General features: G+C 39.4%; 1 protein-coding gene across 1 annotated transcript; it reads right to left on the bottom strand.

Annotated features, from left to right (window-relative positions):
* Positions 1 to 4,216: 4,216 nt before the first annotated feature.
* Positions 4,217 to 19,227, bottom strand: TNMD (tenomodulin). The gene is made up of 7 exons (XM_007092545.2): positions 19,163 to 19,227; positions 18,878 to 19,009; positions 9,795 to 9,935; positions 9,483 to 9,584; positions 6,324 to 6,477; positions 4,769 to 4,935; positions 4,217 to 4,473 (listed from the first exon to the last, which is right to left on the bottom strand). The coding sequence occupies exons 1-7, from the start codon at positions 19,208 to 19,210 to the stop codon at positions 4,264 to 4,266; spliced, it is 954 nt and encodes a 317-aa protein (XP_007092607.2). The 5' UTR covers positions 19,211 to 19,227; the 3' UTR covers positions 4,217 to 4,263.
* Between the last annotated feature and the right edge of the window lie 291 nt (positions 19,228 to 19,518).

Below are 19,518 nucleotides of genomic sequence, written 5' to 3'. Positions count from 1 at the left end.
GCATATGTAGAATTCTTGCTCTCCTTTTTGAATCCTTTTGAAAAGTTCTGTCATATACTTTCTTAGCTGTGTAGAGAGTATAGATCTTATTGTGCCAAATATATTGTAAATGACTAGACAATAAAGAGAATAACTTATTTTCTCTCTGGCATGTCTCTGTGTCTAGCAGAGTAGATGATGGACTCTTCATAACTTGTAGATCATATTAGTGAAACAATTGTCCTAGATTGATATGCCCTAGTAGAAAGACACCTCTCAAGAAGAGTAGTTTGGAGGAAAAGGAAATGTAAAAAGGTCAACTACAAACAATTCTGATTTAAACATGATTTAGCATAAACAAAACATCAAGTGCTATTATTGTGAACATGGGGAATTTACACCACAGTAGTGCACCAGATAGCCATGACTAGAGCAACATTGCTGTGAAGCAACAACCCCCATCACAAGGAATGGATTTTAGTGGACACGGTGAATTTGTGAGCTGGCATGACATATGGACCCCCTTGCAAAATAAGCTCAAATCCCTGTGTTCTACTTGTGGCTCGTCATATTGCTGCTTTCTTACTCTCTACTTCAGCAACTCAACCATGGCCAAGGCCTTTACCCTAAATCCCCTACAAGTTTCTTTTTCTTGGTTAACTGATGATTGATATGGGTATGAGCCTGAATTTTATTTTAGTAGCCAACATCTCTGTAAGACCATCAGAAATACTGCTGTCAATGGAAAATTCAGAATCACAAATGATAGCATCAGCAGGGAAGGATAAATATAGACAGTGTATTCATATCACTGTTAGACTAAGATCATCTCAGTACTGTGGAGTTGCTTGGTTTTGTTTGTTTATTTGTTTTGGTTGAAGGATTTATTGTGACTTAGTCTATTTCCCTTGAGTTCAATCTACCTGTCTCTTTCTGAGCCCTTGTAGCAAGGACAATAGGTCCGAGTGTCAAATAAGTGAAAGAAAACATAGGCAAATGGACCTCAAAGCAGTAAGCATACAAGTGACTATTCACTCATTAGGATACACAATGCCAGAGTTGACTATTAATATAAATGAATTATCAATGTAGTTCTTGGGTAAGTAGATTTCATGGGAATTAATTAAAGATACCAGAGGAGACTTAGGAACAGGACTTTGGAATGAGTCATGGACAGTATTTTTGTGTGTATACAGTAATACCTGGTTTTTAATGTGGAGCCACTTTTCCTTCTTGTTAGGGAACAGCATGCTGTCAGCAAAATTAAGCCCCAGAATGAAATTTCTTCATAAAAGGAAAGCCAAAATAAAATCATTTTAAGGGGTATAAATAAAATAGATCCACACATTTCCTGACAGCCTGAATGAGAAGGTCCATATTTATCTCAGTAAGCTTTCAGCATTAGACTTTAGGGGCCAAAGTGACAGTTTTGGACTCAGCCAGACAGTGAGCCTTATATATAAAGACTCAAAATAGATGTCTTTTGCCCCTAGTCCTGCCAAAGAGCCATTTTAGGTGTGCAGGAAGGTGATGAGCACACTAATGCATAGTGCCCTTATGCTGAGTGGGAGCAATGGATGGCTCTGCCTCACCTGACTTTTCTTGATTGGAATTTAGAACCCCAAAGAATCTGAAAGGTAATATGATATTTCTTGTGGTTTCATGGCAGATGTGGTTTTTGCCTTTTTTCCTTTTTTATACACGGAATCATTGAAAATTCTGAAGAAAATGCAAAAGGCCTGCATTATAATGGAAATAGATAATCAGCTGTGGGCAATCATTGATGCTTTTGATCATTCTGGGATTAGAATAATTCTTCATACTTCTAGAAATGGACTGTGTCAAAAGATAAGGAATACAAAAATGGATTTAAGTAACATAAGAACTTTCATCCCAAATTTCACTAGAACTCAAGGCCAACTTTCGGTAATAATAAACAGTCTCATAGTTGTGCTCTTCTATAACTTCCTGTTTTGTTTGAACTTCTTCCCTCTCTATTTTCTCATTGCTTTCAATAATAAAAATGGAAAAGCCACTTGCATGCTTTTGGTACTGTGCTAGGTTCTGAACAGAGCAAAATGGGGGAGAGTATGGGCCCTCTTCTAGAATTTGCACGTTAAAATCCTACGTAAATGATGTGTGCATTGAGTGATATATTAACTTACATAGGCATAGAATGAAGTAGAGAGGATTTAAGTCTCATGTTTAGGTAAGAAAAAAGTGGGCTTTTTAAATTTCCACAAATTAGTGAGAGAAAAGTTTGTGAAGGAGATGGGATGGCTGCACAAATGGAGCATGAAGCTAATGTGATTGAGACAAGCAAAGGGGCGGGTAGTGTATCAGGAGAAAAGTGATAGGAGGTGGTGGTTGACAGTGGTTTGAGGAAGGACTATATGAATGCAAGTTAGGCTCAATTCTTAATGTAGTAAGTAGCCACTATAGACTTTCAGGAAAGGAAATGGCATTCATAAAATCTGTAAGTGAAAAATTAACTGTATCTAAAAGCATTTGTCCTAGCTTCAGTCCACAGCCTGGGGACTTCAGTAGGGAGGAAGTTTTGACAGTTGTGCTAAGAAATAACCTGTGGCTGAGACTATAAGCATAATTGAGGGGTGGTTTAGGAGAGCAAGCTGGCAGTATTTGGTGAGAGACTGGAGTGGAGGACAGGGAACATTAGAATTACTACAAGGTCTCTGGTGTGAAGAGTCAGAGTTGCTTTGGTGTCGTTTCTTATGATGGGGAGGCTGGGCTTAGGGAAGCAGTGATGCTGCATTGTTATATATGTTTTATTGTGCTCTCATTCTGTGGAAATTGTACTCCAAGTATGGTATGCATGCTAATTATCAATGACTGGCTAATCTTAACCTTGGGCAAATCTGTTTCTATTTGCTTCTTCAACTATTAAAAGGGGGGAAATGACTCCTGGCCCACAGGCATCTTGGTGAAGACTTTACTCTTTGGAAATGCTTTTCTGATGGAAAGTGACAGACATTCTCATGACACATTAACCTAGGAGTTGAGCAATGGAGGGACTAGAGTCAAATGAGACTAGAAGGTGTGACAGATTGGTAGACAGGAATTTTGAAGCTACAACTGGCTGGGACATCAAGGTTAATATTATCTTCTAACCACTGCTTTTTCTCTCTCTTATGACCCTTTTCCCTTTCCCAAGCAAAGTATCATGTGATCAGAAACTAGGCCTTACCCTTCCTTTAAGAAAGTGGCATACTGCTAGGTGCGCCTGGGTGGCTCAGTCAGTTAAGCCTATGACTTCAGCTCAGGTCATGATCTCACAGTTTGTGAGTTCGAGCCCTGCGTCAGGCTCTGTGCTGACAGCTCAGAGCTTGGAGCCTACTTCAGATTCTGTGTCTCACTTTTTCTGCCCCTTGCCCAATCCCACACACACATACACACACACTCTCTCTCAAAAATAAATAAACATTAAAAAAAAAAAAAAAGAAAGTGGCATGCTGCTAGTTCCTTGTGGTTTTGGAGGGGGAAAAATCCCATTTGTTTCCTCAGCTGGGTGATTTGCTATGATGCCTATTTTTGTGAATGATATTTATGGATTCCCCCTTTCCAGACAATTGCCTTGGAAAGTTATGTAACCAGACCCTAATCTAAAAAGAAGTCAGACTGAAGGTTATAGATGTTGAATGTGTCCAAAGTTGAGTTCCTGTTTACAGGAGGAGAGCCTGGGACCCTTTTTGCTAGGTTAGCTTTCTCCTTTGCTGAGTCTGAGCACTTGGAACATTTTAGTGCTGGCCTACTGTGACTCACTGCCTATCCAGCAGCTTAACAGATGCTTGAGCAAGACCACAATATGTCTCTCAGATAATTAAACACTGGGGCTATGCACAAAAGGACAAGTTTTTTTTATGCATCAATTATGGGGACATTTTATCATCAGCCCCTCATTTCTACTTTCTCAATACAACATAGTAAACTACGATATTTGAGAATCCTTATTCTTTGCCCTTTCCTACTCCCCAAACCTGATACAATGCAAGTTTTCATCATTGTCATCCATGTTAGACAGATCTACTCCATTTCAGTTGCAGGAAATATTCTTAGTAAACATTTACCCAGTGTATTCAACAGCAATCAGGCCATTGATGATAATGTAAAAGTTTATTAGAACATGAAGAGAGAAATGACCTACAAGTAATTCTGGAGTACTGGCTACTAGGAGCCAAATGCCTCATAGGCAGAAATTCATTGAATAGCATGCATTTATTATATGTTGGCTGCCAGAAGTTTAAGCACTTGAGCTCAAACTTGCCATTAGACTCTCCCCAGCATGCGGGCCACCCACCAGTTGCAAGGCATAATTACACGACAGATAACCCGCCCTCCTTGGTAACAGTATGGATATGGGTAGTAACCTAGCAAGGGTTCACAGACACGGCGGCAGTAGCGGTTGCCTCGGTGGCAGTAAATACAACAATAACCTCTCTCATCCAGCATGGGGTCAAATTCTATTCCATTTTCAGTCTGAAAGAAGAATAAACCATGGTTGGAGGGTAAGGTTCACTAAGAAAAGGCCCACCAAGCAGGGAAGGACTATAAGACTACATGAACTGGGGACTGGTGAGAAACTAAATTCCTTAGTCTGATCAAGATTGATCAAGATTGATTATGAATGAGCCCCTTAGGGATTACAAGTTTCTTAAATATTTTTTGTTAAAACAATGACCATGCACCTTTTAATGACTTTGATCTAAGGGGTAGTGAGTTTTTTGAGGGCTCTTTCCTATCCCTCTAACAGAGTGACATGAATGTAACTTACATAGTCATTTATTGGAAGTTCTCCCTCACTTGCTTGTCTGGCATGGCGGGTCTTTTCCACCTTCACTTGAGGGACCACCCACTGCTCATTTTGTTCAATCCCTTTTTTTTCATTGGTAGGAAAGTGAAGATCTTCACCATCCTCCTCAAAGTCTTGTAATTCTGAAACTAAGGGAATAAACACAAAGTTTTGATGCACCTCCTTTGCAAATGGTTCCCAAAAGAAGTCTTTGGGGTTATGGTATTGGGAATAGAGATTTTCATTATCTTGTCACTGCCATCATTTAGGCAAGCATGAACCACTTTTCCAAACTCCTTCAGCTGCAATTATAAAGAGATTTTCCCCCAAACAAATCTGACTATTCCCATGTACGCAGATCTCTTCTTTGCTCATTTGGCATTGAATACTTACTGTTTGCCTTACTAGCACCCTAATTTTAAAAACCAGGAGAGGGGACTTAAGTGTCTCCCAACAATGATTTTACCTTTGATAAGTGCTCAGTAAATATTTTTTGATTGCTGGATTTGATTTAGTGCCCTCTGTCTTCCCCTACTTTCTCCTCTCTTTCCTGTCTTAAAATGTTTTTTTTTTTAATTCTATTTATGAATAATCCTCCATTTACAGAAGAGTTGCAATGATTGTACAGAGTTCCTATATACCCTTTATCCAGTTTCTCCTAACATTAGCATCTTACATAACCTTGGTACAATTATGAAAACTAAGAAATTAGCATTGATACAATTCTATTAACTAAACTATAGACTTTATTCAGATTTCATCATCATTTCCATTAATGTCTTTTAGAAAAAGAATGTTGAAGCAGAAGTTTTAGCATCCAATCCAGAATATCACATTGTCTTTAGTTGCCTCTTTTTTAAGCTGCCAAAAAGTACCAATAGCTTCTTCATTTGGTAAGGGTGGTCTCTCTTGAATAAATACTAATTTATTCTGTCTAGAATGAGGGAGGTCAAATTCTATATTAGCTGGGAAGAATAAGACATCCAGAGACCTTTGCCTTTTCTATGAGCTGATTGGAAGTTGAGAGCTGACCTCTTCTACTGTAGACCTCTAGCCCTCAATTACTTTTATAGTGATTCCTAAAACAGCCACAAAGAAATTTGTATTACAATGACTGTCCTGTCTTCTGGGGAGAATGCCACCAGTCAACACAGAGAATCATTCTTGTGACAACAGAACATTGTTTTGGCTCCTCTCTTCTGTTCTTGGGTTGGGTACACAGTGGTTTGAGCAATAGTCTGATATCCCAACTGCAATGAATATAGATGTGCAAAGAAAGACAGATTGGTTTTTTGCTATCACTAGTCACATTAGGGTGGCATTAACTTTGCTGGGATATTTAAAAGCCTGTCAGCATTGATTTATCTGATTTATAACTTGGCTGTGAAAAATTCCTTCCTCCCTTGGTGGTGAGCATATACAGTTTCATCTAAGATATAAGCTGATCATTTGTGTTCCTAGAAATGTAGTTTCTAAATGATGGGAACATTAACCTGTTACTAACTTTGGAAAGAGGAGGAGGAGAAGGAGGTCATACCTGCTATTAGAGTGGGATTGATCCAATACATGGTCACGTTATTACAAATTTCCAGAATTTTGGAATTTTTCAGAAAGTCTCGGTTTTCAATAGGCTTTTCCGCTGGGACCCAAATCACAGACTGTTCAAAAAAAGTGGTGGTAATTTCTTCATTCTGAGAGAAGTTCAGGGTGGGGATAGGCAGAGAAATTAATAAAATGAGTGAGACATTATGGAATACTGGAAAACACTCTATTTTAAGTTTGGATAACAATTCCAATCCCAGCGCTGTCTGTGAACTAGCTGTGTATGTGTATACAGTAGGTGCCTTTGAGAGAGTTAAAAATTTATCCCTCTCTTGGGTCTAACAGTAAGGCTATTCACTGTACCAGGAGTTTGCTCTGCTACCATTTCACTTACAGTTAGGAAGGTTATCCATCGTTTTCTGGGCCTCCCACTGGGCCATATATGTTTTAATTGGGCTTCTGGAACCCTGAGTGATTTACATTTGTTTTTGCTCTTTTAAATGGATGTTGTGAGTGCCTGCCTTGTTTTAGGCTTGCAACTAAGATTGCAAGCAGGATTTGATCTCAAGCTGAAAAAACTCCTATAATCCAAACTGGTGAGATCAATTAAATAGCAATCAACCTTACTATTTTGGTTTTACAAGATTTGCCTGTTAATGGTGGCTAGTTGTAGTGTAAAAGATGTCTTTTTTTTGTGTGTTACAGTCCAGTCTTTAGATTGTAACTTCACTGGCCTTACTGTTCTTTTGCTCCTTTCATTCTAGATGCTTAGAGTTTGTCTCACAGTGTATTTTTCTTTAGGTAGCTTTTCTTATATTGTCAAGAACACTGCCTTCTCTTCAGTTTCTTGTATTGGAAGTAGTTGATCTATGTACCTACTTTCTTACTCACTTGTCTTTTGGGCCTTGACATTTCTCCCTACTCTTCAAATTTTTTTTTAATGTTTATTTATTTATTTTGAGAGAGAAAGAGAGAGAAAGACAGAAGTAAAGAGAGCGAGTGGGGGATGGGCAGAGAGAGAGGGAGAGAGAGAATCTCAAATAGGTCCAGCACTGACAGTGTGGAGCCCAATGCAGGGCTCAATCTCATGAACTGTGAGATCATTACCTGAAACAAGATTAAGAGTCAGACACTTAACCACCTGAGCCACCCAGGTACCCCGACATTTTCCCTACTCTTAATAAGGCTTTTACTTTTCTTTTTTGTTTTTTTTCTAGCTTTATGATTTCAGTGTTTTTATTAATACATTCTCTGAAATATGGCTTTGTATAATTTTTCCCTAGTTATTTAAAACTCTCAAGTCTTAGCTTCTTCAACTTTGAGTTTGTAAAGACCTTGGGATGTGTTGAAACGGATTGTAGAAAATGAGGTTGTTATGCTGACCAGCTTTGTTAGCAAAATCAGGGCTATTTATATACCTGCTCTGTATGTTTAGCATGCGCAAACCATAGATACAGTGGTGAGAACAGAATAAGAGGGATTTTGTCATCCAGAACTGCAAACTTAACTCATAAAAAATCTGTAGCCTGAATATATATAATTGAAGATAAAAGTAATCTCACTATCATGAGATAAATACTTAGGTTATTTAAAAGATTTGGCAAAATTAATTGAAGAATAAATTAGGGCCAAAATGAGACATTATGAGCCTTTACCTTTATCTTTTTCAGAAAAATAAATCCTGTTGTATTAGTTCAAGGTTTTATTGCTGGCTGGCCCTACTCAAATGTTTACATTATTTTCTGTAAAAAAAAAAAAAGCAACATGTACTGCCTTTTTCTCCTATTGACTCTCCCTTCATCTTATCCTTGCCTAATTCCTAATTAGGCAGTAATTCCTAATATCCTCCTGGAAGTTGTTCTGTTCCTCAGATGCATTGAATTTATGCTTTTTTTTTTTTAATCTCCAAAATTTTTCACTACCATAGACCTTGAGAACACAGCATTGTCTCTGGGAAAGTTTCTTTTTTTCCTTGGAAATTCTAGTAACAAGGGTCTGTAATTTCCCTGACCATAAGGAGACCAGTGGCATGTCTGGGGGAGCCAATGACAGTTCTGAGACTTGGGTAAAGGAAAGGATAAAGGGCTCCCTATCCCACATCACTCCCCAAAAAATAGAAAAGGAGAAGAAAAAAATAAATGGGTAGATGAGAATTAAAATAGAAAGAGCTATGTAGGAAAATAGTGGAAAAAAATGGGGGAGAGAAAGAAGAAAGAGGTCTTTACAGTACATAGAGAGGCCACTGTGCCATTGCCATAATTTCATTTTACATTTGCCAGTTAAACACTAAAAGAAAACCAAATAAACCAAACAAATAATTGTTTTTTTCTGGCTACAGTGGGAATATGCTGCCACAATATGGCTTTAGCTAAGGTTCCCCTTATTCCTTCACTGATAGCAACATACTGTAGTTACAGGCGGAATATCAGGAAAGCATTAAGAGCCTCAAGGGCTTTAATGATAGTTGTGTTTTAGTGAATAATCCTCCATCCCCCACTAGGTTTTCAGGGGCCATTTAGTGATTGCACCAGTATCTTAGGTTGCCTTACCCTGGCCTGACAGTATGTTTTCAGAGAATTTGTTATTACACTGCGGTTCTTACCTTCTTTGCTTTTGCCTTTCCTAGTGAGGTTAAATGCAGATTATTTCATTAGCAGAGTCTAGCATACAATGGTAAAGTGAATGAACTGGAATCTTTTAAATAGGTGAATGCCACAGTGTTATAAAAGCGGCAAGGATCTCAGGTGGCCTTGGGACTTTTCTTTTTAAGACTTTATCTTTAAGCAGTATTGCTTTGGTTCCTCTGGCTCACACGTCTTACTAGAAATCTTTGGTTTAGAAGCAAATGTACAGAATGTTAATGGCTACCCAGGTATAAAAGTATAGTGTTGCTCCTAATAGCATGAACTTTCGTTTTTCAAAAGGCCCAAGTTCAAGATCCCAATCTGCTCCTCACTAGTTGTGTGACCTTGGAAAAGTCACATTTTGGTTCTGAACTCAGTTTCCTCATTGGAAAGTTGGGATAATAATAGCACCTCTCTGTAGGGTCATTGTGAGCATCAAATGAGAGTAAAGCATTTAGTACAATGTCTGGCATATAGTTAATACCCAATAAATGATGGCTTTTCCTACCACTATTAATATTCTTACTTACCTCATCTATTTCCTCCTCTGGTTCAGAAAATTCAGGAATCACTTTAATCTGAGTTTTGATGAAGCATTTTTGAAGACCTACAAAGTAGATGCCAGTGTAACCCTATAAACAGACAAAAAAATAGACCGTCCTGAAATTGTGACAGTTAACAAGGTCCATGATCTATTAAGGCCCCAGGATGGCAAAATTTGAGTTCAAAGGGAAAGCTTTTGTTTTACAAACTCAGTGGAGGCTAAAGGCTATTTTTTAACTTGACTCAAATGTTCTAATATTTTAAGTGGGAAACCTTGAGGGGTGGAGTAACCAACTTACATTTTTAAAATCATGTACTTCCAATGTTTCATCAGTACCATTTCCACTTCTGAATATTTCAGTTCTGGTCACTGGATCAATTTCCATGTAAATCTTCTTCTTCTCTCCATTGCTGTAGAAAGTGTGCTCCATGTCATATGTCTGGAAGAACAGAGGAAAACAAGCTCTAAGATACTCACTGTGTCCCTTCATATGACACTTTAATTGGGTAATATCTGGGGCACCTTCTGTTTCTGGAGCCTTTGTGGTGAGGTGCCATCTCAGCAGCTTACCATTGGGAATTCTCTGAGACTCAAGATTAAAGTGAGGTGCTTCTTGGCACTGAAGCTGATATGGGGATCCCTTCAGAGCCAGTATTTTGTATTCAGCCCAAGTTGCTGAACTAATCACTAAAATTCCAACATTTTTTTCTTGGCAGCCTTGATTAAATAGTGAATGATATTTTTGCAAACCAGCCTGTAAAGTATTTTCCCTTACGTTAAGCAGAGGGATCATGTAAAACCGCTGTTGCTTCTTTAAGTTACCGCTTCCCTTCCAAGTAGTGTTCACCCCCTCTCCCCATGAAATTCATTAGCGGCTGAGAAACAGATTTGAACACATGTAGAATGCTTAGGTATTGCTCTTTATCTCCTTATCTAACCAGGACTTTAATATTACCTCAGCAGTCTTGGGTATTTTTTAGAATCTGAAGACCATTCTCCTCCGCCAATATTAGGTAATACTCTTATCTAACCTCAACTGCTTCTTTTCCTTCCATTTCGACTCCAGGCTACATTTATTGCCTTCTGACTGTCTCTTTTATGGGCTAACCAAACCCACTCAGTTTATTCCTGAGTTTTGTTTTCCAAACCTAATTCAGCTGGCTTCAAGTATATTATACTTGAATATATGTAGAAATATATTATACTTGAATATATATAGAATTCGACAATTGTGTCAAGTTCCCTGCACTAAGTAATACAGTATCATACAAGAATAGTGCCTTGAAAAGTCTTCTTTATCAGGTTGTTCCTGAGTGGTTGAAGCAAAACTCCAGATTCTCTCTACAAGAGAGAAATTACCTCTACAAGAGGTAATTTTTTCTTAGGACCAAGAGGACCAGTCCCATCAAGTGTCCCAGTTTAGGAGTAAGCCCATTACCCATAACTGATGACATATTTGTAGCTAGAAGCAAATAACAAACCTAAAGTAATTTGCTACCTGTCACAAGCCAAGCCAGACCTGATGGTGCCAGGTGGAAATCTCTTATTCTTGTTGTTAGGATGCTTCCTGCTATCAAGTTTTTTCTACTTAGTTTTCCTTACAAAAAACATTTGGTAAATGAAAATCCCCCTAAAACAACTCATTTATAGAGCCAATGTTGCTTTCTAATGATATGGCTTCCAGTGACAGAAGGCCTTTTAGAGCTTATACTGGGTCGGGATGCTTTTTAATGTCTGCAGGTGTCTGTGACTGAATGTTAGTTTAACCTGGTCAAATTCTCCCTAGCTCAAGTAGAAAAACAAGTTGGAAGGGTTTGTAGAAACAATGTTGCTTCAAGTGTTAAAAGTCTTTGTAGCTGCTGAATAGGAAGCAATAATGTCATTCACTTCTTTGTAGCTCTGCAGTGCCTTGGACAGGGTCAGTATTTAAGTACTGGGTATACTAAATTAAGTATTAACTATACAGCATACGTTTTTCCCACCAGGGACAAATTCTCAGCTTCATAAAGAGATTTTAAACATTGGCAAGGTCTTTTAAGACACCATACTTTAAAATGGGAAGGAAAATGGTATTTACAACCTTCCAGCAACTGCAGAGTTAACTCAGGAATTCTGGTCTGGTTTGTGACAGGTAGCAAACAAATTCCTTTAGGCTTGTTATTTGCTTTTAGTTATAAATATTTCCTCAATTTCAGCTCTGCAGCCAGCTTGAGAAATGTCTACCTATGGCAAGAAATTGAACTCTAAGTAGGCCTGACTTAAGTAGAGGACAGAGGCATCTACTTCAGATTCAGTCTTGTCAGATCTCCTAATGGGAGGGAATTTCTTTACAAATACTATACATTGTTGAGACAAATGTCGACACTACTAGTCATTGGGGGTGGGGTGGGGTGTTTGTTTTATGAGCAGCACCACTGATGGATTATTGCATGGAAAAATGAGGTTAGAGACTAGGGGATGTTGGAATGCTGCCTACCTGGGCAAAAGAAAAAAATACAGGCTGTATTTTCAATCATTGGTAGAAGACTATGGAACCATACCGGTGACATTTAGAATTTCAGTGTACTTCTGTGGAATGACTTTTCCTGCACTGTTGGCAATGCACTTCACTTGGACACCTTGCTAGATGAAAACTATTGGAAACTGCCAAGCTCAGCAGATCTTGATTACTTTCAACATTCCTTCAAAGAGGTTTTTTGGGTTTTTCTTTGGTTTGGTTTGATTTGGTGGGAGAGAAGGGGTCCATTCTGATCACATTCATTAACCAGATTATTAGCTTATTTTTAGCAATGATAGGCTGCTAAATGGAGTGGGATCAGAATGACTTCATTTATGTGTGAATCCTGGATAAGGGGTGGGGGTGGGAAGCCATATATTCACCCAGATGGAATTCTACTATCGGAGGTATCCTTTTGGAACAGACTGTCCTTGTCTAGGGAGATGATGCTGGTGGCCCACTTTGGACTGTTTGGGGATGGGTTTGAGCAAATCCAGACATACTGTCTCGCCCAGGTCCCTATGGAGCACATTGCCTGGGAAATGGCTATGCAAGTGCCACTGGCCCATATGGAGACTGAGCTCATGCCTTTGGCCTCAGAAGTACTTTTCTCTCTACTAAGCTCAACGGCTCAGGGGCTGAGGGTCTTTCTGGAGATAAAGGACCAAATGGTTTTGTCCTTTCCAGGCACTAACTATAGCAGAGACAGGATGACTGGCTTGAGAAACATATGACTGGGTGCTCAGTAGCTCATCTCACACTGTCCCCAACTCAGCTTTACTTCAGGAAGGACAGAGCAAGGACAGACTGTGATGAGGACGACACTACTGTCAAATTGGCAAATAGGGAAAAGTTAATTATTGGTGTTTCTATGTTCCCTTTTCTGTTCTTTTCATATCCTGTTTCCTTTGTACTCTCTTAGTCCTTCCCCTTCTTCCCATCTTCCTCTATCCCTTTGTTTCCTGTCTAGACATCAAAGAATCTCATGGTGCTTCAGGTCCCTTATGTCAAAGAAAAAATCAATTTGACAAATGATTTCACACTAAGATGACCGTGATTGGTATTTATCTCTTTAAAAAGTGGAGTGAAATACTTAAGTCAAAAGAATGAATTACTAATGATGGATTTTAAGCACAATGACACCAGGAATAGGAGATATTTGAGAGGCAAGGGCATCCTTCCAGCACCACTCTGATAGGTTCCTGTTCTACCCACACATAGGTGTCATCTTAACTATAAGGACACTGGAGTGGGACAGGGAAGCCTATGGAGTGGGATATGACTCAGAAGTGAAATGAAATAGATATGTGGTTAAGTTCAGGTGGTGAGAGATGTAAGAAGACCACACTGAGAAAACATGGAGCAAAACCAAACTCATTTCTCTTCCCTGGCCAGGAATTCTTTCCTCATTCCAGTTAAATCCTCCACTCAGGTACAAATGAGCCCTAACTTCCCCCTTTCACAGTCTTCCATTTCTTGCCTCAGTTTGTGGCAATCTCTGAGATTAGTTTTTATAAAAAAATACTGTTGCCTCAGACCCCAGTGTGACGAATCGATTTTGGGGGCAAGTGCCTTTAGCCTTTCCTGAAAGGGATTTGAGGACATTTGGCTTAGGTTTGTTTCTTAAAGCCTGTGATTAATCTAGCTGCTCTTCTCTCCACCTTAATCCTTTACTGTTTATGAGGTACACTCTCCAAAGGTGAAATACATGCTCAGAATAGCTCGTTATCAGGTGTTAGGCTGGAAGGAAGGGAAGGGAATGCATTGTACCATTTAATTACCAACCTAGCCTGTGGGAATTAAAGGGCCTCTGGGTATTTCTTTACCAACACAGAGCAGACAGATTGTTTCTTATGCAAAGTTGGACTTCTGCATCTTCAATCACCAGCTCTCAGCCCTGAAAAAAATTGGCATAAGCAGCACAGACATTCCTCTTTTTCAACAAGAAAAAAAAAACATTTCTTTCATCTACAGACTCATGTTGGCTGGGAAGTTTTCCCATACCCACTATCCCAACCACCCCTCATTCTTATATGCATCTTAAGAATAGTAGAAAGAATCTTTAGACCAGGTTCTAGTCCTAGCCTCAACTCTGCCACTTAAAAGCTGTGTGACCTTGAGCAAGTCACCAAATTTCTCTGGAAGTTCAGTTCCCATCTTTATCTCCCACTCCTTGCCAGATGCAATGTTGAATAGTTGACAAAATTACTTTTGCTCAGATTTGGACTAATACCTGTCAGGTTGATGATTGGACTGCTACTATGCTATTACCTGTTGATCACCTGGGCTACTTTCCCTATACAGCTCCAGTCCCACTCTCAGCCTCTAAAAGACAGTTCCCTCTGAGGAGCCAGGTTTTCCTTGTTGGTGCCATGTAAGTTGCTCAGCAAATGCTGCCTTGTAGAATGGAGGGACTAAATCAGAATGTGCCCATTAGTAGCCAGAGTTCTCATCTACATAATTGGTATTACCTCTTAATAACCTACAGCAAGAACTGGCCCAGTGAGAGCTGCTGCCTGTATAAGGGTGGACTTTCCTTCTGGAATGGTTTGGGAGGAAAATAAAATGAAGAGAAGCCTTCTTTTTTAAAATGCCAGTGTGGCACCATCTGGTGAAGCTCAGTCCCTCTGCTAAAGAGATTCCAGCTATAACTCCAACTTTTTCCTTGAGAGTATGAATGCTTCTCCAGACCCACATTTTACCCACCAAACTGCTGTGTAGGAAAGCCCAGAGAACTCAGGAAACAGAGTTTTATTCTTTGTGTGCCTAGAAGAGGAGTTGAAGAAGAAGATGGGTCTCTGGCCAATGCTAGTATTAGAGAAATAGGCACAAGAAAGTTAGATCCAGACTTAGCAAGGAAGTGCTTTTTCCGAACAAAGGATTTTCAGCATATGATGATATTGAGCTGGCAATCCTGGGTGATGCTGTCTTAATGATTATTTGCAGTTGAGGTGGGGAGAGGGCAGGATGCCCACATATCCTTACCACTTCTCTTCTCATACTGATAGTATGGAGGAGTTGTGAGGATACCCCCAGTAATCTTGAGTGCTGTGTGGGCCTTAGGATTTACGGTTTCTAAAGAGTCCTAAAGTCACCGGGTAGTTCCTGGATATGGTAGGAAGGGCACCGGGTAGTTCCTGGATATGGTAGGAAGGGCAGAATTTCATTTATTTAATTTATTATCCTTTTGCCTCATTTTACAAAGGATTGGAGTGGATAGGTTACAAGGTTTGTGCTACATCTATAGATTGTTGGTATAAGGGCTGGGATTTTTATGACTTGCTTTCTCCATGTTGGATGAATTAGCTGGGGAGTTGGCTTCTAATTGCTTCAAGTTAAATGTGTAATGCAGGGAACTTTAAAGGAAGAATGTTTCTCTAGGGTATTGGCTTCAAAGATCCCGGGGCAGTCACTGCCTAGAAGTGGAGCTTCATTGTGATGCACTCTCAAAATCTCTGGGACTGAATAGGTACCTTCTGTTTGGCTGAGAAAGCTGAATACAAGCATTTGATGGTCTGGCTTTCGTTCAGCTCAAGTGGCTCCTATATGTGGTTGTGGGTTAGGGGCCTGGAGCCTGTAAGGGAGTGCAGCTGTTCCCCTAGGGTTAGTCCCATTCATTTCACTTCATTTTGATGCTTTTCTCTTTCTGGAGTGTAAGTGTGTGTATGCATTTGCACATGCATGCATGCGCATGTGCTCATGCCTGGGGTGTGTGAGGAGAGAGAATCAAGCATGGCTTACTCTCACTTTGGGATCAAGAATCTGGGTCTTTTGTACACATCAAGGTGGGAGGTAATGGAAGGAGGGGGAGGACTTACTGGCATGGAAATGTCAACACCAGATGTGAGATGTTAAATAAACACTGTTTATTATAAACAGATGTCAAAAAAAAAAAAAAAAGAAAAACAAAATAAAGAGAAGCTATGATGGAGGCTGAAGGAGCAAACACTAAGAGCTTGGAGGAAGCCCCAGGAGAACAACAAAAAAAATCAGTCCATCCATAAGCACAGCAACATCAACAATTGTCTCCACGGGTTCCCACAGGTCCCATAGGCTTGTAAAGGAAAGCCCAGAAGAACCTGGGTTTTAATTTAACTTTTGTTTCTTGCTAAGCCATACTCTTTTTTTTTTAAAAAAAATTAACATTTATTTTTGAGAGACAGAGGGAGGCAGAGAATGAGCGGGGGCGGGGGGGGGTGGTGGGGAGAGAGACACACACAGAATCCGAAGGAGTCTCCAGACTCTGAGCTGTTAGCACAGAACCTGATGCAGGGCCTGAACCCACAAACCACAAGACCATGACCTTAGCCGAAGTCAGAAGCTCAACTGACTGAGCCACCCAGGTGCCCCACATTTCTTGTTAAGCCATATTCTTAAGGGGAGAGTCTTTGCGCAAGGTGCCTGGATCCTTTTCCCTTGCAAATCTTCCAAGACTAATCTGACTTCTTTTTCCTTCCTAGGATTCATAAGTCAGCTCTGAGGCAGGCTTATTGTCAGTCTCAGCTATTGGAAACATAGATGGTTTCTTGGGCTCTTTGGGAATTAAAGGTAGTGGTGGACTGAGTGAAGCATCCACATCTCCAGCTGGTTCCTGAGTTTGCAACGGACCCAGCTGGGTATTGTGGTGAAGGCCAGGACTTAAATATCAAAGACAACAAATTACCGTGCCCCTTTGGAATGGAGAATAACCTTTGTTCATGGTGGGAAAACTTGACCCAGGGGACACATATTGTCTTTTACCAGATTACCTCACAATAATTTTGTTCATTTCTGAGAACCCTTTGCTGAAAAGTACATCCCAAGATGGATTACTTCATGAGAGATTTGATTCTTAGTAAACTTTATTTCATAGCATACTTGACCTCTTCTGTGCATGCACTGACTAGGTTTTAGTTTTGGTTTGAGGAATCACAGGATTGCTCCTTATAATGCATTAAGAAGAGAACTGAAGTGAGAAACAAAGATGATATGATATGACAGTAGAGGGAACCATGGGCCCTGTTAGCGAGTTTGACACCTTGCAAGATAAAAGCAAGGTCCCACTTGTCATTTATAGTACTGAGGCAAATAACATTGAATGTTTAGAAAAACACATAAACTCTTTCAAAATAGCATTTGCAGTATCAACAGTCACAAAAAAGGCCATCTGACCCACTGTTTAATCAAGCTTGTACAGGTGGTCAAAAGGGCTAGCTACCTACCACACTCAGTTAAGTACATTATGGCCATGGAGAACAAAAGGGTTTATTGTCCTCTAACTCACCCATAATTGTCAAAAGGACCCTATATTCAATATGTGAGGCAACACATCACCTAGAGAATTAGCTAAATGGTAACAGAATGGGAATGGAATGCATTTTGGCGCTCTTACTCATTTTCTGTTTCCTTCCTGATCTCTATTTCTTTGCCCACCTTGACAGCCTGAATATAGGTGGCTTCTCTAGAAAGATATGTGAACAGAAAGTAGTTCAGAAGCAGGGCACAGTGCAAGAGATGAGATGAGATGAGACAGAGAGAGAGAGAGACAGACAGAGAGAGAGACAGAGAGAGAGAGAGAGAATGAGAGAAATGGCTAACTATAACCATTGGGTGATGCCTGAAATCCATTCTGGAACAAGGTGCAAATAAAAAAGCAGACAAAGATGGACTGGTTTGCTTTTCATTCTCCCTCTTACTTAAACTTGATAAGGTAGACTCTAGGACTAGATGAAAGTGGATATGACAGTAAAGGTGAAGAATCCAAGGGTAGCTATGCCTTATTTCTCTGTTTTCTTTTGGACACTTGTGCAGTTAATTTTCTATTTTCTCCCCACTGCCTCTCCTTTTTTTTTTTTATCAATCCATACTCTTTCCTCTCTGTTCTTATCACTCCTTTGGCTCCCAGTAGTCTATGTAAACCCATTTTCTTCTTATCTTTCATCCCCCCTCCTGGATATGTGCCTTTCTCTTCCTACATTTGTTATCAAATAAAAATTATGATCTCATGATAACAAATTAATAGGAACAGTAACAACAACGCACATGCAGAGAGAAAAATGTGGCAAAGACATAAAACCATCTTCACACCTTGTAGCTTGTACATTTATTAATTCTCTCTTAAATGGAAATGGTTAGCATGAAGGAACCACTTTCTTTGGGTCACATCTAAATTTGCCTATTGTGTGTGAGTCTGGGTATAACAATAACACTAAGGTACACAAATATCAATGACAATGGCCAGTTAGGTTTACCAAATTACCCTAATATCAGAAGTTTTCTGAGATACCTGTGATTAATGACTTGGTGTCCCTTGTTTCTACCTTGTGGCATTACTATCTCATGGGTCAGTGACAATTATGGCTAGTGAGGACCAGAAAAGCGCTGTTTTTTTCTAAGTCATAAATACATGTGAAGTCAGGTATGAGAATTGCTTCTTCTGAAAAGGTATTTGCTGCCTGACCTCAGAACAGATACATTAAGTCAGAAACATAATCCCTGAAAATCCTTTGCTGCCATTTCTGGTGATTTCTTTTTATGTGGTTGTATGTTACTTTTCCATCAACTTCTGCCCAGATAATTGAAAGGGAGATGAAAAATATTTTTTCTTACAGTAAAAAATTTGCTTCTAGTAGGAGTCTTAACTTCTTAAACCCAAGCATTATAAAAGAATGGCTAATTCTACTCTTATCATTATTAACTGAAATGGAGAAAACAAACTTTCCTTTACCAAAATAATTACACAAATGAAAGAAAGCAAAATCTTGATTCAGTTCTTCATAAAACCAGAAAATATATGCAAAAGGGACTTAACGATTTTCATTTTCAGAGTAATATACATGTCAAGCACTAATTAAATTCAATCAAACTCAAAACAGAAGCATTAGATAATATGTGCATTTACTTACTTTTTTGGGTGTCTCCGGCCAGAAGTGTTTGCCCCCCCAAAATAGGACAATTAGAGTTAGGGCCAGGATACCAAACACCAATCCACAAATCTTAAGTGATTTACATATCTTCTTGGATTTAAAAGCTTCTGCCTAAAAGAATAAAACAATACACAATAGCTCTTAAAATAGCAAGCCATAATTCAAAATCACCTTTGATTTCTCTTTTTAATGTTCACATTGCGATATAATAAATCTGTGAAACCATGCTTCTGCTCAAAAGGGAAAAAATATGAATCAACTTACATTTAGAATGTGACAGTCCTCACAGTTCTCTGGAGGATTCTTTGCCATGCTCTCTCAGTGCACAGTACTCTTTTCCTGCTTTGAGAGGACTGAGAGACCACTGCTGAGGTAGAGTTGCAAGTGAGTCAGCTAACAGATGCCAGAGGAGAAGCTGAATTTATATGGCTCAAATATGTCATACCAGAGCCTGAGGTAACCCAGGGGGCTCCTGTGCTGTGATTTGTTACATAGATATACCCATATATGTATATAACTTCTGTGCACAGAATTCCATCCTGATTGGCAAAGACAGAAGGCTATAATGAAAACTATTGTCCTGGGGGTTGGTTTGGAATGGGACCAAGCCTAGGACACAT

The sequence above is a fragment of the Panthera tigris genome, chromosome X (genome assembly GCF_018350195.1).
Source record: "Panthera tigris isolate Pti1 chromosome X, P.tigris_Pti1_mat1.1, whole genome shotgun sequence".
Lineage (NCBI taxonomy): Eukaryota > Metazoa > Chordata > Mammalia > Carnivora > Felidae > Panthera > Panthera tigris.
Note: the sequence above shows the minus strand (reverse complement) of the source record. Positions and strands in the feature narration are given on the sequence as shown.

What these genes read in the sequence shown, in the direction of transcription:
- TNMD (XM_007092545.2), bottom strand. Translation starts at nt 19,210, where the DNA reads ATGGCAAAGAATCCTCCAGAGAACTGTGAGGACTGTCACATTCTAAAT. An exon ending in GGCCGGAGACACCCAAAAAA is followed by an intron (nt 9,936 to 18,877) that starts GTAAGTAAATGC and finishes CTGTTCTTCCAG; the next exon opens with ACATATGACATGGAGCACAC. An exon ending in AACTTCCAATAAATGACTAT is followed by an intron (nt 4,474 to 4,768) that starts GTAAGTTACATT and finishes TTCTTCTTTCAG; the next exon opens with ACTGAAAATGGAATAGAATT.